Source organism: Bactrocera dorsalis, chromosome 2 (genome assembly GCF_023373825.1).
Source record: "Bactrocera dorsalis isolate Fly_Bdor chromosome 2, ASM2337382v1, whole genome shotgun sequence".
Classification (NCBI taxonomy): domain Eukaryota; kingdom Metazoa; phylum Arthropoda; class Insecta; order Diptera; family Tephritidae; genus Bactrocera; species Bactrocera dorsalis.
The window spans coordinates 6,565,569-6,585,449 of record NC_064304.1 but is presented as its reverse complement, the minus strand read 5'-3'; the positions used below and the strand labels follow the sequence as shown (position 1 = coordinate 6,585,449).

Sequence of the window (19,881 nt, the reverse complement as noted above, 5' to 3'; positions counted from 1 at the left end):
TTAGTAACTATAATTTTTCACCCGACATTGTACATACGTACGTAGCGACGTGACATCCATTTACGTCAAAGCTTCGAAGACAACGCCGCTAAATTATTATTGTTACACCTCATCAATCGCCGAGTTCCCTAACTGCGCCCCAAAGCAATTGCTTTGCAACAACGTCCTTGTGTTCGTCACTGCAAACGGCAGTTGTGACACCAAGCGCTCAGCATCACGGCCACCCCGGCCTGCCTAATTGGCATAGTGATCTCCGGTTTGCGTCGCCGCTATTTGCAAGCAACGCCTTGGTGTATGCTTTGCATCTTCGGCTCGATTACTCGTGCCTGCATACATTTCTGCTTACTTAGTCATATTCCCGCCAATGTAATTTGCCATGTTATTACATTCACCTCGAAGGGCCGCCTCGTCACCATTCCCACTTTCTTACACACAGCACCTCCAACAGTGTTTCTTCTTGTCAGACGCAGCCATCACTTGTGGGGTTGTTGGTGATGTGCTCGTAGGCGCTTGATGCCCTCGAACAGCTGCGTCTGCTGTGGCAACCACTGAAATTGTCTACAAAATAGATTAATTACATAATGTGACACTCACGCATGGCGGGATTGCGCCGAGTAGATACGAAGATAGCAAGATTACTGCCACCTACACAAACAAACAAATGTGTGCACGTATGTATGTGCTAAAATGTCGGCAACTAGTCATTTGCTGAAGTAATTTGTCGTAAACAATTCATGGTTGTGTGTGTGTGTTCGTGCGTGTCGCTATCGGAAATTTAAAATCAATCGATAAATTACGAAGACGTCTCATTAGTCTATGCTGCAGACACTACGTTCGTACATACAAACTTGTAATGTGGCCAGAAATATTCAGAAATCATCAAGACCCAGAGTTGGGGCTCGCTTAAGAGTTCAAAATGTTCGTGTTACTTTACGGTCGTATATGTACATATATGTGTATGTATATAATATATGGACTTGTATATACCGTTTCATTTGAGTGCTAAAGTGCATATCAAACTGGCTTGTGAGCGCTGCGTCCACACCGCAGCCCAAGACGCTTAGGTTGAGTGCCTACAAATTGGCAGCTCGTGTTTGTTTTGTGGCAACGCGGTTTTCGGGCACACACAATCCCATACACATGCACACACATATACATATTTATGACATACGAACATTATATGTCGTCATAAATAAATATAGTTATGCTCTTGAACGATTGGTCATTGGAGGCACTGTACTCACCCGCTCGCTGTCTCTTTCGGTCACTTCGCTTGTGCGCCATCCGTTGATTGCATATCATGTGACTAATGCAGACGCCAACTGCGTTTCCGCTGGCTAAGGTGTAAGGTGGTTCTAAGTGTATGTGCTTACCACAACACTTGCCGCTATTTCTGTGAATGTGTGTGTGTGTGTGAGACGTGGCGCTAAGAAAACATTTAAATGGTTTTCAACAGACTTGAGACGTTGTCGTCATGGCTAGTAATACTGTTGTTGTTCTTGTTGTTGTTATAAATAGTTGTCAGCCACAGCTTGGCTGGCAGTGAATTATCACTTGGCCATTGCACAAAAGCCAAATGAAACCTGCTGACGTTGATTGCTGTGTGCAGAAGTTAAAATGGCGGTTAAGTGTTGGCTAAGTGGCAGGTCATTGCTAATAAATGAAATTAAACAATACCTAAACTAAATTGAAAATCTCAATTGCTAGAAATTGCTAAAGCATGCACATGTCAGGTTTAGTGGCTAAAGTGTGGTTGGTTGGCAATTACAAATAATTAAATTAAAAGGAAACATCGAATATATATAATATAAGTCAAGAAAATTAAAATAAAAAATGTAATAAAATAAAATAAAATAAAAATTGATATAAAATAAAAAAATATAATAAATTACAGTAAAACAAAAAATAATATTAAAAAATAAATAGAGCGGTTGATGGGGTAATAAATTAAATTAAATAAAAAAATAAAATTAAATTAAAATAAATAAACAAAATTAAAAAAAAATTTAACAAATTAAAGTAAATTACAGTAAAACAAAAACTAAAATAAAAAATAAATAGAGTACACCAAAATAAAATAAAATATTTTTTTTTATTTTTTTTTTGCCATTGATGGGGTAATAAATTAAATTAAATAAAAAAATAAAATTTAATTATAATAAAATAAATAAATAGTAAAATAAAATAAAAAATTTAACAAATTAAAGTAAATTGCAGTAAAAAATAAATAAAAAATAAAAATAAAATAAAATGGGTTAAAATAAAATAAAAAATATAATAAATTAAAGTAAATTGCATTAAAAAAATTGTAAAAAATTAATAGAATACAGCAAAATAAATTAAAATAATTTATAATTTTTTTTTGCCGTCGCCCACTCTCGAACTACATTGGCATTACATCAGGGTGGCGTTTCATTTTTCTCATTGAGGGATTTACATTTGCGCACTTGCGTTCAGATTACGCTTTTTGCTGCGTAGCGAGATTGCTGCGAGTTTGATAATCTCCCAGTTTTCTTCATTCTCTAACATGACTCTGATTAAATTATGTGCGGCTATTGCGCCAACCAGGTCTTCTACGGCGGTGAGTTCTCGTTACCATCGAGCACATTCAAATAATGTGTATCCAGTGTCGTCTTCTGTCGCAAAATTTTAAAGGTTCGACGTCTTTTCGACTCTACCCATTCTGTGGATGTATTTTGAAGTATCCGTGACCGAATAACAGGTTGTGTAAATGTCGTCTTCTCCAAATTTACGGCTTGTCCATAAGTTTAAGTCTTTTATTAGTCTGGCCGTCCATCTGCCGTGACTGTCATTCTTCCATCTTCGTTGCCATGCTCTTATTGTATATATCTTTTTCCTTTCGTATGCTAGATGGCTGACGAAACTTTGATTGCTGCGGTGCGGTGCACTTTAGCCATTGCCATACGCCGGTTTTCTTCTTTAAGCATATTTGCCTAGATTTCAGCTCCATATAATAGGTCGCCTGGGAGTTTCCTCTTTTCTTGGCTGGGGCCTCCTCTGTTGCGCATTAGTCTGCTGAGTTAGGTGGTGGTTTTCGCTGCTTTTCCTGCGGCATGCTGAATTTGTACCCAGAAGCTTACTCTGGGGTTTAGTTTACTGCTTTTTGTGTTCTAAGAATATTATTTGTTAACGGTAGTGTCTCATATCCACCCATCCAGTGCTGTTGTAGGCGTTTCGCATATCTTAAGTCACCAGCAACACTATTCTATTGTATTTATGCTATCAAATGTGCAGCTTCCACATATTGCATGACGCATTTTATAGTTCCTAGAGTTGATCTCTCGGGTAAAAAGCCGTTTTGTCTAGGGCCCCAGCTTCGTTGATAGCCGCTTCGAGTCTGGGTTTAAGTAGCCTTTCATAGAACTTTCTTGCTGTGTCGAGCTTGCATAGTGAACGTTGTGCTGATGGCAAGTTGAAATTTCATTTTTCTTACTGATTAACACCAGCCGTTGCTTTTTCTGGAGTTCAGGGAATATTCCGGCTTCGAGGCAGGCGTTGTACATATTCAATAGAACTGCCGGTCATTTTTCAGCGATTATTTCCACGATTTTTTATGTTATCCCGTCCGCGGCGCGTGATATGTTGGTCTTGAGCTTGACAGTGGCTAGTTGCATCTCTTCGAGGGTAAACTGGTGGATTTACGGAAGGTTTAGAGTCTGTTCTCCATCACTAGCCCTTTTTTCGTGTGCGGGGAAGAGTGCGTTTGCGATGTGATCCATTTTGTAAGTGGTTAGGTCAGGTGGCTTTGCTCGAACCCTGAGTTTCTTCATTACATTAAATAAAATAAAATTATATTAAAATAATATTAAAATAAATTAAATGTAAATAAACATGAATTAAAAAAGAAATAAACATTAACTTCTGCTGCATTGAAGCTATAATAACCTTTCTAGCTTTTTATTCAGAAATTATCGCTGTCTTGGGCAATAATCTCAGTTTCGTGAAGATATATTGTCACATAAAAAAGTTTTTCATACAAAGACTGGGTTTTGATCGGTCTGTTTTATGGCAGCCACATATATGCTCCGATATCGGCGATTTCGGCAAATGCATAGGCTGCTATATATACATATTTCTGGCCTAGGCAACACTAAGTGTTGCCAGGTGCAATTTGACATTTCCATTGGAAAGTTTGACATTTTTTAGCATAACATCACTCAAAACGTTTTGCCATTTAATCGTGAATTGAGAATTAAAAAATTCATCTCGGCCAAAAAATGGAATTAACTCGTGAACATTTTCGTGCGATCATTTTTCACAACTTTCGACGTGGATTATCACGACAAGAGTGCATCGATGAACTAAAATCTTTGTATGGCTATGAAGCACCATCCTATAGCACTGTGAAAAACTGTTACAACGAATTCAATCGTGGCCGACGCTCGCTCAAAGACAAATTCCGTGAAGGTCGTCCAAAAACAGCCGTTGTGCCAGAAAACATCGATGCCGTACGTGAATTGATAATGCAAGACCGTCATGTAACATACCTTCAGATAGAGGCATGCCTATGCATTTCTCCCACCAGCATACATTCGATATTGTATGAACACCTGGCCGTAAAAAAGGTTTGTTCTCGTTGGATCCCGCACAATTTGACAATCGCTCAAAAAAAGGCTCGTGTGGATTGGTGTAAAGAAATGCTGAAAAAATACGATCGCGGTGCTTCAAAAGACGTTTATAAGATCGTCACAGGTGACGAATCAAGGATGTATGCGTATGAGCCCGAAACAAAACAGCAATCGACCGTGTGGGTCTTCCAAGACGAGCCAAATCCAACGAAAAAAAAAACCATTTTCGTTGATAAATATGCATATTTTCATTATTAGGCCAGAAATATATATAGCAGCCCTCGTATCTACATTGTTCGAATGGGCTCCAACTTACTTTGAACCAAGAACTATTACTTAAAAAGCATTTCTAACAATTCCTATTAATTAATTATTTAGGAATATTATAAAAATAAATTGTTGGAAGTACAGCGCTAGTTGAAAGAAACTTTCAGCCAACCGCGCTTTGCTGCTACAATATGCTGAATATTTCATAATTACTATTTTTATTGTTGTTTTACCGCCAGCACTTAATTAATATAACGGTTGGCATTAAAACTTAGCTCGACTTTACGCGCCCCCAAGTGTAAGTACACAATAGAATTTGTTTGTTTCACCAGTGTTTCTTCAAACACAAGTACATGAGAATAAATATATATACTATATACTATGTATATGCGGCTATATATACATGCAGCTCCACCGCAGGCCATACTTAAACTTTGCAGTCTCCATTATTGCTCATAATTCGTTCTAGTTTCCATCAACGTCAACGTCAACACCATTACCAACAACATAACCGCCACCAAACCCAAACGCCACACATCACCTGCTCCATCATAGCCCCAACATGCTTCAACGCTCTAACCAAATTCAACGGCAGAGTCCGTTAGCGGCAAATTGCGTGACTTGACAAATCAATAAAATCATTATTTCCCAAAACATTAGAACGGAAATTAAGTGAAATTGTAATTATGTATGCGTCGCCATTAGTAATTTTGCGCCAAACGCGCTGCTGCTACTCACGCGGGCGACACTTCGCCCCGCTGTCAGCACTTGCAGTCACCAAATAGGAAAACTACAAACCGAATTTCAGTTTTAGATACTTCAACTAGACAACGCTTAATGGTATTCAGCAGTGTTGCATTCGTGCACCAATTTTAGCACAAGCACTTCGAATGTTTGCGTTTGTTGTTGTGTAATTTTTGAGCACCATTTTATTTTTTTAATAGCCAGCGAAAAGCTGAAACGCTACGCTCACTATGCCCATAACCGTTTCTTTTTATGCGCGTCTAAAATTTTTATTTCTTCGTGGATTTTGTGTGTAAAATTTAGCATGACTGCGACAACAACAACTGTGAGTGTATGTAAATGTATAAATATGCTTGCACACATACATATATAATTCATAGTAACGGCATTAATGACTGTGCTATTGCTGCTAAGCACTTAAGCGGCCACATAATGGGCGGTACTTAAACACATGCATACACACACACACTGACATGAATATTTATATGTCAACAGTTGACCAATCAATCAGTTAAAAGGTCAGCTGGCGCTTTGCGTGCATTTATCGAAAACGAATTAGTGAACAGAAAAATGGGGATAATTTGCTTTCGCTTTTCCGAATTCTCAATTCAATGATTTCTAATGTGCCATGCCATTTTTTTTTTTTCGATTACTAATTACGGTACTTGTTTCGAAAATGTTCGAGGTAAATATGATTTACATATGTATATATACATTAGTGTGCGTTATTTCTCAAGTTGCTTTTGTTTCCAAACGCTCCTTGAAGTTTCAGGTTTTGCTCTAAAAAAGGATCCAACATAAACAAGCCACTTTTGTTCAATTAATACCCTGCCAAACTAAAACAATTGACTTTTTCCATATATTTCATATGTGTTTCTTGTTCTTTTACAATATTTTTTTTTTCTTCAAAGCAAATCAACCAACATCTTTTAAAATGTTATATTCTAAAAAGAAATTTCTAACGCTAAAAAAGTTCCATAAAAAACACGTTGTTAAAATTTATACTCATTTACTCATCAATCATCATATTCATAATTCATAGAGTGCACCATGTCGTATGAGCAATCGCAGTCTGTAAATCACTTGTATGAATGCTCAGTACATTTGGTTGACACAATTGTAACTGTGTATAACTATGGAATACTAATGTTTCTTGGAAAAAATCAAAAATATATTTTTGGGCACTTGTATTTAATTGCAATCTTGCTCTAATTTTGGGTCACCCTGCGTATATCTAGTAAACCATTGAAATCATATCACTCAAATTTTACACATAAGATTGTACGGACAACCTTAGTAGGAGCCGGTGCCAAAATTTGACAGTGGCAGTGTTACCGTCCATCTTGAGATCAAAACATCGAAAATTTCGGTCAGAGTATGATGTATTACAGAAATTCGCCAAAATCACGCCTCGTAATACGCCTGATTTTATACCGAATATATCGGCCAATATGTGAGTTATCTTTGAAAAATTAATATTATAATAAATCGGTGCATGCTTAAGTTTAAAATGGCAATAAAACTAAAAAAACTAAAACTTGGCATAACAAATATATTTTATATATTGGTGATAGATAAAATTAAAATCCAGCCTCTTGCAGTGTACATTAAGGCAAAAAATGTAAATGGTGCAAATGATATTTCAAAAAAAATTATTTTACAAAGTTGCTAGGACTAGAATTTCTCTTAAATTGTGTATTTCTCATTAAATTTCGTTCACAAAACCGCTGTTGGAAAAGGCTTACGGTAATTCAGCTTCATAAAAACATAAGCCTACGAGTGGTACAAACCTTTCCAACCTTTCGACCTGCTTCAACCGATGAAAACATTTAAAAAGTGAAGATTTCAAAAGTCCATTCGAATGATTTTGGTGGCAATTTGGGCTATGAAACACGTTCTTGCTCAACTCAACCCGATAAAGCTGAATATTTTTCAAAAAGATTTCGATTGTGATCGAATTTAAAGCCAAAAACGCAATGAATATATAATTCTCGGAGCATTTGTTAAAGTCAATTTCCGGAATAGACTTCAATGCACGTAGCGATTTACGTTTTCAATGTCTACAATTGACTTCAAACGGGTTCTTCGGAGCGTCGTTTGAGTTTGCTGAATAGCCAGAAGTCACACGGAAGATCAGGAGAATACGGCGGTTGTGGCACGATATTGGTTGAAAAAACTCACAAAAAATAAATGCAGTATGCGATGGTGCATTAACGTAGTGCAAAAACCAAGAGTTGTCGGCCTATAACTTTGACATATTTTTACGAATTACTTCACGCAAACAACGCACAACTCTCAAACAGTATTCCTTGTACATAGTTTACCCAATCGGAAGAAATTCGGAGTGTACCATACCTCAATAATTGAAAACTTTCAACATAACCTTGATTTTTGACCAGCTTTTACGTGGTTTTTTCGAATTTGGATCACCATTGCCGTGATCTTCGTCCGACTGATAGGCTGTTTCTGCGTCGTAAGCATTGATCCAGGACTTATCGCTAGTAATAATACATCTCATGACATCCTGGTAATCGGAAAGCATTGTTTCACAGACGTTAACGCAAAGCTGTTTTTCGAAAAAATTTAGTGATTTTGGAACCAATCGTACTTTCACTTTTTTTTGGCCCAGATGATCTTTCAAAATGGTTTTCATTGATCCTTTCCATATTCCAGGATGCCAGTAAGATCTCAGACTGTTAATAGTTGATTCTCAAGTACCAATTGTTTTATTTTACTGGCGTGTTGATCATTAGTTGATGTTGATGGCCGTCTTGGATGTCGTTCGTCGTCAATGCGTTCTCGATCCTCTTTGAATAACTTGTGCTAGTTAAAAACACTTGCTAGCGAGAAACAATTATCACTGAGAGCCACTTCCAACATATTGATTGTTTCGGCAACGGAAATTTGATTCCGCACACCAAATTTAGTGGCACTTCTTTGTTGAATAATTTTACTCATCGTAAAAATCGCCGAATGCACTTTATATACTTCAGAAAGGCAAGCGTATACTAAACAATAATGATTAATAATGAAAATTTAAATTATAGATTAAGAGGTCTTACTATTTTTGCTCATAGTAGTACGTACATCTCACAGATCATTGTTAACTCTACATGAAGAGCTCGCCCCTCGCCCTAATGCATTTGTAGTTTCGCATAATAAAAGCTAATTAACACACATTTTTTAGTTTTAATTGAAGAAAGTAAGGGGTTTCTCTCAATACATATGTAAATATATTTGAAAATCCATATGAAAAATGTATGCAAATGTATTGAGTAGTGAATGGAATATTTGTTGTTGGAACATTTACTATGCATACAAGTAAAGTTCTTGGTAATTTGCAAGTGAAATGAAAACTTATGTAAAACGAGGATAAGAGAAAATGAATTATTATGAAGCCGTCTACAAATGCGTATAATAAGGCATATTTGTGCACACACACACACGCACTTCCATGTGAACTTACGTATCTATGAGTACTCATGCACAGTTATCCTTATGCAAACGTTATCTTACAACCATTTATGGCAATCCATGGATTTGGTTTAGAAAGTGTAGAGTAAGTAGCGAATTTAACACATTAGGGTGGTCAATTTTTTTTCTTTTTTAATATTGGAGACCATATTTAAATATCGGAGGAAGAGAACTCTGAAATTCAAAAACAGAATGCCAAATTTTAATATTAAAAATAAAATTTCTGAAAATATAAATTTTACTTCAAAAAATTTTTTCTGCCAAAGCGCCATAAAAAAGTGAAGAAATTCCCCTGTTAAATGTAGTATAGCTTCGGTACAAATGAAGTTAAGGTTTTTTTCACCATTTGAGTTGCTTTGGTCTCATCCGTAATCTCAAAACACTCAAAAAATTGTGCCACCGTAATAGCAACACTTACTCTCGCACGCATTAAACAAAGTAGGTTGAGTCCTTTAGGCAGAGTTCGTTGCATTGAAACTCACATACACGCACATACGCACGGCAAAGGCACATATTACGATTATGCAACGCATACACGTGCATTTGCGAGTAATACGCCCATGCGTGGTGCGTCAGGGATGTGAACGTCTGGTGATGGCAATGACATTTTATTAGGTCAATAATGTAATGCACTAACTTGTAGTACATTTGCAGACAATTGCACGATGCCACACACATACATATACATACTCGCACACACACACACATTTGTATTTTGACGTCGAGTTGTAAGACGTTGCCATTAGTACAACCGGTGAGGTGGTAAGTGCAATGGGGCGGAGTTGCGCTTGTGAATGGCGCGTGCTGCCGGTGTGGCATATTCAATATTTATCTGCAGAGTAAGATTCAATTATGCTTGTTTATGTTTGCATATTACATTCGCCAAATACATAAGCATTTATTTAGGCATGCACACATACATATGTAGATATGTGCCTGTGTGTGCATTTTAAGTGGAGTCCGCTTTGGGGCTTTTCAACCTTTTCGCTTGGTAATTGTCTTCCGGTGGGTTGAAAATGTTAAAGCGTAACTCTGGACAATATTTAAGTGCAAAAAAATCACAATTCCACTTTTACTTTATATATTTGCAGCAAATGCATTTTTAAATATTTACGTTTCTAAATATTTTTTACCAAAATACCCTCTTGTTCACCGAATGGTGTAACTAAAATATAACCACTTCTGGGAAATTGCATGTCACTTACTTTAGACATTTTTGTGTACATGTACATATAGTACTATATTTCAGTATGTTTATATATGTTACTATATATGTACGAGTATCCTAGTGTTTGTTGTGCAAGCCCTAAATCATTCACTTAAATCACGTAATGCACTTATTTGCTCGCAAATCACGGTAAGGCCTTACGTGATTCGTTCTAAGTCGAGCCTTTCAGTGGAAATGTTTACTTATTCTACGAACAGAAATGCATATACCGACTTCCATGAATATTCACATACATACATACAAAGATATGAGCTTGCATTTGAAGTAAACGCGAAATAGACTCATGCATGCTAGAACTAAGATATGCTACAAGTTGGTTTTGAAAACTACGCTGCTCTATTCTTCTTGGAATTAATGAAAAAATTAATTCAATTGATTCACTTGAAAGAACTCAAGTGAGAGTAAGTAATGTTTAATGGGTTGCTTTATGACGAAATTAGTAAAATTGATGTTGGGTTTTTCTTTTAACCAGTTATTTGACGCATTTTGAAGAAAGGATTATCTCTGAATTTACATATCTCACACCATGACCGATTCTCAGCTTGTATTTCGTTAAGAGAAATCTATTCTAAATTGTAAATAATGTATCATTGGGTTTTAGGACACGCAAGCATAGGGATGTTATATACACTGACTTTAGCAAAGCTTTCGATGAAGTAAATCTCTCGACTCTCGTACAAAAACTTGGTCTTCTGGGCTTTCAACCAAGATTTCTTCTTATCTTTATAATATAACACAATGAGTGATATTTGAGGATACTCTTTCAGATTCAATTAATGTATCTTTACATATTTCGTAAGGTAGTCATCTGACGCAATTCGATTCATGTTATTTTTAACGATATCACTTCTGTCACAGAATTTTCAAATATTTAATTTTTTGCGATTTTTAAATCATATACACACTTCAATTGATGAAAATGCGTCTGTTGCAAAAAGACTTAAACAATTTGGTTGCTTGCTGTGATAGAATTGATTTGCCATTGATTCTCAAAAATGTAAGATGATGTAAGACACATAGATCTGGGTTTCTTTCTCTTTATGTTACACAAGCCTATTTACTAGAGCATGTTTTTAAATTTGTTGATTTTGGAGTTACTAAGGACCTTTTGTTTAATTTTGGTCTTTATATTGATACCATAGTCTTCAAAGCAAAAGATATTCTCAATTTTGTTCAACGTCGGTCTAAAGAATTTAGAGATCCGTATGTTATTAAAACAAGTTGGATTGATATTGTTTTTGAAACAATTTTTCTTTTCACCTTTCGAAATTTCGATGGGATTTTAGGTTGAGTCTTACTGCATACACTAGCCGTTTAAATAGCTTAGTGTTATATTCTTAGTAAAAAATCCTGGATAAAACGGTAAGCAGTTTTTTTCTCCCGTTGGATATTAAATTTAATATCCCAGTTCGCTTTCGAGGAAGTTTAGAACCTTACCGTTAAAATCTTGTAGATCAAATTTTGAACTTACAGAACACGAATTATTCCTTCGCATGTGTTATGATTTTAATTCTTCTGGAGGAGGTTAAAGGTAGGAGATATGTACATTGAACCCATTAGAAAGAATTTTTTCTTTCTTTTTGTCCACAGGTGCACCTTGCTACTGCAATCCTCGGTGCCAAATTACAGTTTTATAACTTAATTTAGTGCTTAGTTATGACAGCTTATATGTTTTAATGTCTATAATGGTGATTTGTGAGCGTAGCCGTAAGCAGATTACGTCCATCGGCAATATCAAGCTTCCTTGAACCCAAAAGTACTTACTACGATTTTTAAATATTTACTAAAGTCATCGCCCCAACAGGAAGTTGCCTAAATTTCACTCGTCTCGTCAATCTGATAATTTGTATATAGTCGAAAAAGTCTTTTCGTATTTTTAATCAAACTTCAACTTATTTTTTTATATTTATAATGAACTTTAATGAACTACTCGTAATTATGTATCCTTTCGGTCGACGACTTTTTGCCTTTTTTCCGTTAGAGACATTATTCTATCAGTGTAAAACTTTTCTGGTTTCTCAGCGAAAAATGGCGACAAGTAGTTTTCACAGGCTTCTCTTGAAGCCAACTTTACACCATTAAGGAAGTTTTGCATTGACTGAATCAAATGACAGTCCGATGGTGCAAGATCAAGACTATATGCTGGATGCATCAAAACTTCCCAGCCAAGCTCTCCCAGTTTTTGCCGAGTCATCAAAGATGTGTGTGGTCTAGCGTTGTCCGGATGGAAGGCCATCTGTTGATCAGGTCTGTCCATTTTTTTCGATTGCTTGCTTCATTCTCACAAGTTGATGATTCTTTTCCAATCCCACCAAACACTGCATAACCTTTGGAGGCACAGCCTCGTCTTCTCAAACTTCAAAAATTTCATTGGTGGCTTGCGTGGCATTCTTCGAAAAGGATTTAGTGGTTCAGAGAAGATATTAGCTTAATAATTATTTTAAGGTTTTCTTAACAAGTACAGATTATATAAATTCCGTTTGAACCCTTACTGAGCACTTGCTTACTCCTTTGCTATTTATTAAGCTCATTTGCCGCCTCAACTTGAGTTAAATGGCTGTAATCGAAAGGAAAAAAGCTGTTAAATTTTTTTGCTTGAAGGATATCACATATAATCGTCGCTCAGGGGCTAACAAAGAATCGTTTTGCATATTTTTTCTTTAGTCCACACTCGACAAAGTAAGCTACTAAAATTAAGAACAAAAGCGTGAGAGGAGTACAACAAAAATTTCCATGCCACAACACTTTCACGTACAACGCAGCAGTGAAGAAACGAGTGGCAAGAAGTATGAACCCGCCCGAAAAAATCACTTTTTTGTGTTGCACACTTGAACTTTTTGCTGTGCATCTCGTTGCAAAAGTTGGCGAGTGGCGTGTGAGTTGTGTGTCACCATCACGTGGCACACGCAGGTTCGTAGTACTAAGCTCGTTCTCCTTTTTTCGTTGCGGTCGCTTGCTGCCACTAATGGCCAAATGAAAGTGTGGTGTGTGTGTGTGTGCATGTGCAGGACAGACATGCACACTAACTGTACATTGGCACCTTCAGTTTTTCGTTACAAGGCTTTGTTGCTTTGCCTATAACCTGAATTGCGATTGCACTTGCGCTCATTGCTTTTGTTTTTTACCCATTTTAAACTTTTACGGAAGTTGACTCTGTTGCGGCAGCAAGTATGAGTAAAGGTAAAAAAAAGCAAAATATAAATAGGCAAAGGCAAATGCAAATTACAACAAAAAATGACAAAAGCGAGCAAATGCTGAGGAAGCGCATTAAATGTGACGGTTGATGCATGAAATTTAGTGACACGAACTGAAATGCAGCAGTCGGCCTTTGCTTGTATGTGGCACGGGCAGCTGGGCGGCCGAATGGGGTCGACCTGTTGTTGGAGCTGTCACCGAAGCAAGGCTAGATGTTGGTGAGGGAGCACGCCAGCTCAATGTGAATGTTGCATACCGAAATGAGGATGATGAAATAATTATCGGCCAACCGGGACTTTGGTTGGTGGAAGGGTGTGCAAGTAGTAGCGCGGTATTTGGTATGGTCCTGTTTAATTTTTAATTTGCAAATTGAATGGGTGACTACCGAAAATACTTTTTTTTTGCCTGACGGGTAATTTTGTCTTCTCCTTTTATGTAATGACGGTTCGTCTTATAATTTTTTATTTCAACTGTCATTCTGTCAAAGTTGAGGCAATTTAGATAGAGGACACTCTCTCACTTTCGACTTAAGGTAATGTCAGAATCGGTGTGTGAAAGTGCTTTTCGGAAATTTACTTTTCTGTTTTAAATTATTGCCTTTCCAATACAAGTTATATATATTTAAATATCAAAAAATATTTTTGGTTTTTGAAAATAGTCAGCGAGGTTGCCAGATTTTTTCAATAAAAACAGATATATATATATTTTCCCGTAGTTTCTGGGTGGAACATAGGGCCTCAAGCTCAAAAACATAAAACCTACTAATTTGCAATTTAAGCTCACTTCCCTTTTATTCTCTCATTCGCAGGAAAATGGAAGATCAGTTCCTGATGTTACCGCCAGCCCTGGTCGTGCGCCTCCTGGTCCCTTGCCGGCGAACCAAATGCAATCGTTTGCCAATCAGCAGCAGCAACAACAATCGCAGCATCATCAGCAACAACAACAACATCAGCAGCAGCAACAACAACGACCTGGTGGTAAGGAACCGGTCTTGCTGCAAGGTGACTTTCGCAAGGTGTCGGGTATCAGTTCGGAGATCTTTCGGCAGATAGAAGCAGTCGAAAATGATCATGATCCGAATACGGCAGCCGCGCTGGAGGTGAGTATTTTCGGCATCTGGAGCTTTCAGATACTATTTTATGGTCACTTTTGTATGGCAGGCGGTGGAGAGAAGAGGTGAAATGATCGTGCGCATTCTGGAGCCGCGTTGCATCGGTGGAAAACAAGCCGTGGAGGCAGCTCACAAATTAATGTCCAAAGGAGATGCCCGACATACAGTACAGGTAGATGTTTAGTAATTTAGAGTTTAAAGAATGCTACTTACCATACTCTACTTACTTCCAGCTTGTTGAGATCGTGAAGCGTCCGGGCCAGACATTGGGTTTATACATACGTGAGGGTAATGGAGCTGACCGCACCGATGGAGTTTTCATCTCTCGAATAGCATTGGAATCTGCAGTTTACAACAGCGGTTGTTTGAGGGTTCGTTAATTTCGTTTATCAAATTTTACCATTTTATTATTAAACTTTCGTCCGTAGGTGGGTGATGAAATTTTGGCCGTTAATTTGGTTGACGTAACTCACATGTCCTTGGATGATGTCGTAATTATTATGTCAATTCCCCGGCGTCTGGTCTTGGCAATACGCCAGAGACGTGACAGTCGCACCACCGGCTCGCCAGGACCACCAACGTTATCACGGCCCGAACAAAAGCCACCGCCAGTTGTCGTAATCAAACGTGATCTCAGAGATGAAGACTTAGATGAGACAGATCGCATGCCAAGATCCCGATCATCACGCGAAAGACGTACAGGTATTTTGATATCATCCCTAGTAATATTTTATTAACATATGTTTCTCTGTTTTCTTGTGTTGCAGGAGATGGACGTGAAATGACCGAGTCTCGCTCACGCCTCGGCTTGGGTCTCAACAACTATAGCCCGCAATCCGAGCAATTGGACATGTATTATAATACACGCACCGGTGTGAGTGCGATGAATGAGCCACCCAGTTGGGGTTACAAACCACCGCCACCACCTTCGGTGATAACGGAGCAGCCTAAAGGTCATGCTTTTGCTCCTTCGCATGCGTACTATCAAAATGCTGGCACACTAGAGAGTTTAGCTGAGAAAGTGCACGCATTCTATCCCAGTGGACCCTCACGTCGTATGTCTACCGGTACTGGTGTTGGTTTAGCGCAACAGCATGCACGCTTTCCGCGATCTGGATCAGATCAACATTTGCCACGTGTGGAATATGCAGATTATTCAAATTCTTTGGGTCGTCATTCTTTATTACGGTCCAGCTTGAAACCGGGTACAGGAGCTGCACCCATAGCGGTAGGTGGCACTCTGGGCCGTTATGGCCGTTACGAACCACCGCGTCAATCCTCCAAGTATGCACCGCCGAATATAGGAGCTCAGTCGCTTACACGGCGCTCGCGGCCAAATCTTGATTATTCCAGCGACACAGAGGCAACTATAGGACCACGACCAAGCTATTATTACTACAACCGACCTGCTGTGGGTAGCATGCCACGCGGCGCCGGTGGAGCAGGTGTCGGTGGAGCTGGCATGCTTGGGGGTGGGCCAGATATGGCTAAATTTAATTCACTGCCACGCGAACGTCCGGGTGTGCGTCTACAAGGTATACGCTCACGTATCGGCGATCGTATAATGGATGAAAGTGACGGTAACATATCAGCACCGGAATTCAATGCACGTCGAGATCGCGATCTGAGATCGCGTATAACGGCGAGTCCTTCTATTTTCACTTCGGACGAGTACCGAGCGTGGTTGCGGCGCGCACCCAGCAGTTCAGCTATAGCGGAGCAAATGCGCATGACGAGGGATCTGCTTAGTCAGCCACGATCGCATCGGTTTTCGTGCAGCGCTGAAAATATACACGATGCGTTGAAAAATGTAAGTTGTAATGGCTTGGCTTATGAAGCTTCTTATACTCATAGCATTTCTTTATTTATAAATTTTAATAGACCGAAAGCATTTACTCCAGTCGAACGGGCATACTCGGTACTGGTACACTAGATCGTCACTTAGGCATGCCGCGTCCAATTTCAGCATTACCAGTCCGCTCGATGTCATCACAACATATTGGAGGACCATCATCGATACGCTCGCCAAGCATACGGCGTATGCGGCAACTACTCGAGCTGTCCGCTGGTCCGGCTAGTCCAAGTGGCAGTATTATGAGTACCGGCGGTCATCAAAGTCCGGCGCCGACGCCCAGCGCCACATTACCCAGAACGCACAGACAAATTGATATTAATCCAGCGGAGTTTGCCAAGTACAAACTCGACAAACCGATAGTCGATATTGGCGGTATATCGGGCATGTTGTGGATTCATTTGCTTGCGGGCCGTGGCTTACGTTCGGCACCCGAACTAGGCGCACAGCACGTTGGTGGGCCACATCATGCTGCCCAAACACAGACACGTGATCTATATTGTGTAATTGAATGTGATCGTGTGCATAAGGCACGCACAGTAGTGCGATCCGGTGATCTACAATTCGACTGGGACGAGTCTTTCGAGTTGGACTTGGTGGGCAATAAGCAGCTGGATGTATTAGTTTACTCTTGGGATCCGCAACATCGGCACAAGCTGTGCTATCGTGGTGCCATTTCCTTGTCCATACTGCGACAATCACCGCTACACCAGTTGGCGCTAAAGGTGGAACCACGTGGCACTATTTACATACGTATGCGGCATACAGATCCCATAACGTTATATCGACGACGCGGCCTACCTAGCTTAAGAGCCGGCTATCCCATATTATTTGGCGCCGATTTGGAAACGGTGGTGAACCGTGAGTCTAAAGGCGCCCCCGGTAGTGCTCCTGTGCCAATTGTGTTACGACGTTGCGTCGAGGAAGTGGAGCGACGTGGCTTGGATATTATTGGTCTGTACCGTTTGTGTGGCTCAGCAACGAAAAAGCGTCTGCTGCGAGAAGCATTTGAGCGCAATAGTCGAGCCGTGGAATTGAGTCCTGAACATGTTCCTGATATTAATGTTATAACTGGGGTGCTGAAGGACTACCTAAGAGAGTTGCCGGAGCCACTGTTTACGCGTTGTCTGTTCCAGATGACCGTCGATGCTTTGGGTATGTTCAGACATAAAGTTTGTTTTGATTTGGTTTTAATGAAATGTTTGATTTACAGCGGTTTGCCTGCCCGACGACCCCGAGGGTAATGCGAAACTAATGCTCAGCATACTTGATTGCTTGCCTCGTGCAAATAGGGTTAGAAATACATTTGTTTTATCATACACTACTGTACATTAATACAAGTTGTTTTCATATGCAGGCGACTTTGGTATTCCTGCTCGATCACTTATCGCTCGTCGTCTCCAATTCGGAACGCAATAAGATGTCAGCTCAAGCTTTGGCCACCGTTATGGGACCACCATTGATGCTACACGCCGCTAACGCTCAACCCGGTTCGGATATCGACCACGCCCAACCAATTGCCGTGCTGAAATATCTGCTGCAGATTTGGCCGCAGCCGCAGGCACAGCACCACCAAGCGCCCGGCGGCGGTCTCGTTAGCGCGACCGGCATGATGGGCAGCATGGTTGGTGCGGGCGGTGCTCTGGCGGGCGCGGGCAGCATGAGCAACATGGCTGGCGGTGTTTCAGGTAACGTAATTATATTATGTCAATGAGGTTACCACTCCTATCATGCTGTTTAGTTTTGACTCATCAGCGCTTTACTCTGATAGCAAGTAAATAGAGGCACTAATTTCAATGCGAGCTCACTTTCGTAACTCCATTACAGTTGGCCTCCCAGTCAACGGTACCTTTTCTCATAGTTAAAATGCAGCAATTTCTCAATTTAACTCTAACCTCACTTAATTGCGCAAGCAACAGCAAATGCCATCTCATTTATTTATTTCGAAAATTTAATGTTCGTTGTTAGTTTGGGAGTCATTGCCGTTAATTTACATACATATTTCTCTGCTTTGCTCATCATCAATATATTTTTCTGTATGTATGTAGCGTTGCTGATTTACACGCCTTAATAGCGAGCAATTTTCTTCATTCCGAATTCTTATTTCCTAAAAATGCTGTGAGTAAACCTCACACTGTTGTTGTTTTATGAAATAATTGAAAGAAAAATATAAATAAAATAAATAGCAGAAATGGGAATAGTTTGTAACGGAATATTCGTACATGAGTAGTGACGAATGTCCATTAATAAGTTAACCGTTAAGTTCAAATTAATATTGATTAATACAGAGTCCTATGTAGACAGGTCGGCGCGGCGAGTCAACAGGGCAGCGTGGAAGCAAAGTCAGTGCGTTGCAAGCGGACAGACAACTTCTACTGCAGCAGCAGGCGCAGCTCATGGCGGCGGGCAATCTTCTACGCTCGTCCACTTCGGTAACCAACATACTCTCACAAGGCCATCATCCGCTCTCAGCCACAGTCAACAGTCATCTGTATCAATCAGTAGTGGGTCAGTTAGCTCAATCGCCTCGAGCCTTGCAACAAGCGGTGCAACAGGTAAAAATGCCACAACAAACAACAACAACAACAACAGCAGACAACAAAAACAATAGACAACAGCAAAAGAACAGACAACAATAACAGCAAAACAAGAACATCAACAAACAAACAGACAATAACAAATAACAACCTATACACGTACAATAACAACAAGCGTACTTGAAAAGCCATTCAACAAGTAACCTAATTAAGCGGGATTTCGTTCAACTGAATAACAGTAATTTTAAGGCAACGTTATGAGTGCTCAGATAGCGTTTTTTGTGGATCTGTGGAGGCTTTTCATTTTCAAAAAGAGCCTTTCCTCTCGCGCATATAATTTTTGCGGCCTCTATCTGTTCTGGGCCATGATTTTGTTGTTTTTTTAACGATTTTTTTTTCAGACTGCTTTAAAAGGTCTCTTATTTTAGTTTTTGATCTACAAATATTTTCTAAGAACTTTCTGTTTTTCTACTACGAAATACTAGGATTTAGGTTGGAACTTTTCCAACCACGTCTGTTTCATGTATTTTTATTGTAGTAGTATAATTTTATAGCATGGTCGTGGATTTTTCAGTTCAATATTGCAGTAAGTTTCGAAAAATTTTACTTTTTTTATATCAAAACATTTTATGGCATTCTGTAACTTAAACTCAGGGAAACTGTAACATGCCTACTTGTACACTGAAAACATCCAAAAGAGAATGATATTTATGTTACCAGAGGTTGTACTGACATTGATCGTTTATTCTTGCCCTTTAAATGGCCTCGATAGTTGTCCGTAATCCTGTCAACCGATTTCAAGAACACAGTTTCGAGAAAAATGCGTTCAAAGACGGCGCCCTTAGCCTAGCTAGCCTCGTGCGCAAAAGTTCTCAAGGCTGTAT

The 19,881-nt window shown here is 39.2% G+C and overlaps 1 protein-coding gene across 9 annotated transcripts in view; it reads left to right on the top strand.

Moving 5' to 3' along the window:
- Positions 1-19,881, top strand: part of LOC105227040 (rho GTPase-activating protein 100F) — a 101,011-nt gene that overhangs the window by 66,646 nt on the left and 14,484 nt on the right. For 2 of the 9 annotated variants that reach the window (XM_049450389.1, XM_049450392.1), the window contains 9 exons: positions 14,306-14,596; positions 14,658-14,780; positions 14,842-14,979; positions 15,037-15,304; positions 15,376-16,418; positions 16,490-17,615; positions 17,674-17,753; positions 17,818-18,148; positions 18,765-19,015. In XM_049450389.1, coding sequence (XP_049306346.1) covers positions 14,306-14,596; positions 14,658-14,780; positions 14,842-14,979; positions 15,037-15,304; positions 15,376-16,418; positions 16,490-17,615; positions 17,674-17,753; positions 17,818-18,148; positions 18,765-19,015 — 3,651 coding nt within the window. Of the gene's footprint in view, positions 1-14,305; positions 14,597-14,657; positions 14,781-14,841; positions 14,980-15,036; positions 15,311-15,375; positions 16,419-16,489; positions 17,616-17,673; positions 17,754-17,817; positions 18,149-18,760; positions 19,016-19,881 lie in introns of all 9 variants that reach the window. The other 7 variants (XM_049450388.1, XM_049450390.1, XM_049450396.1 and 4 more) reach the window with 5 other exon arrangements.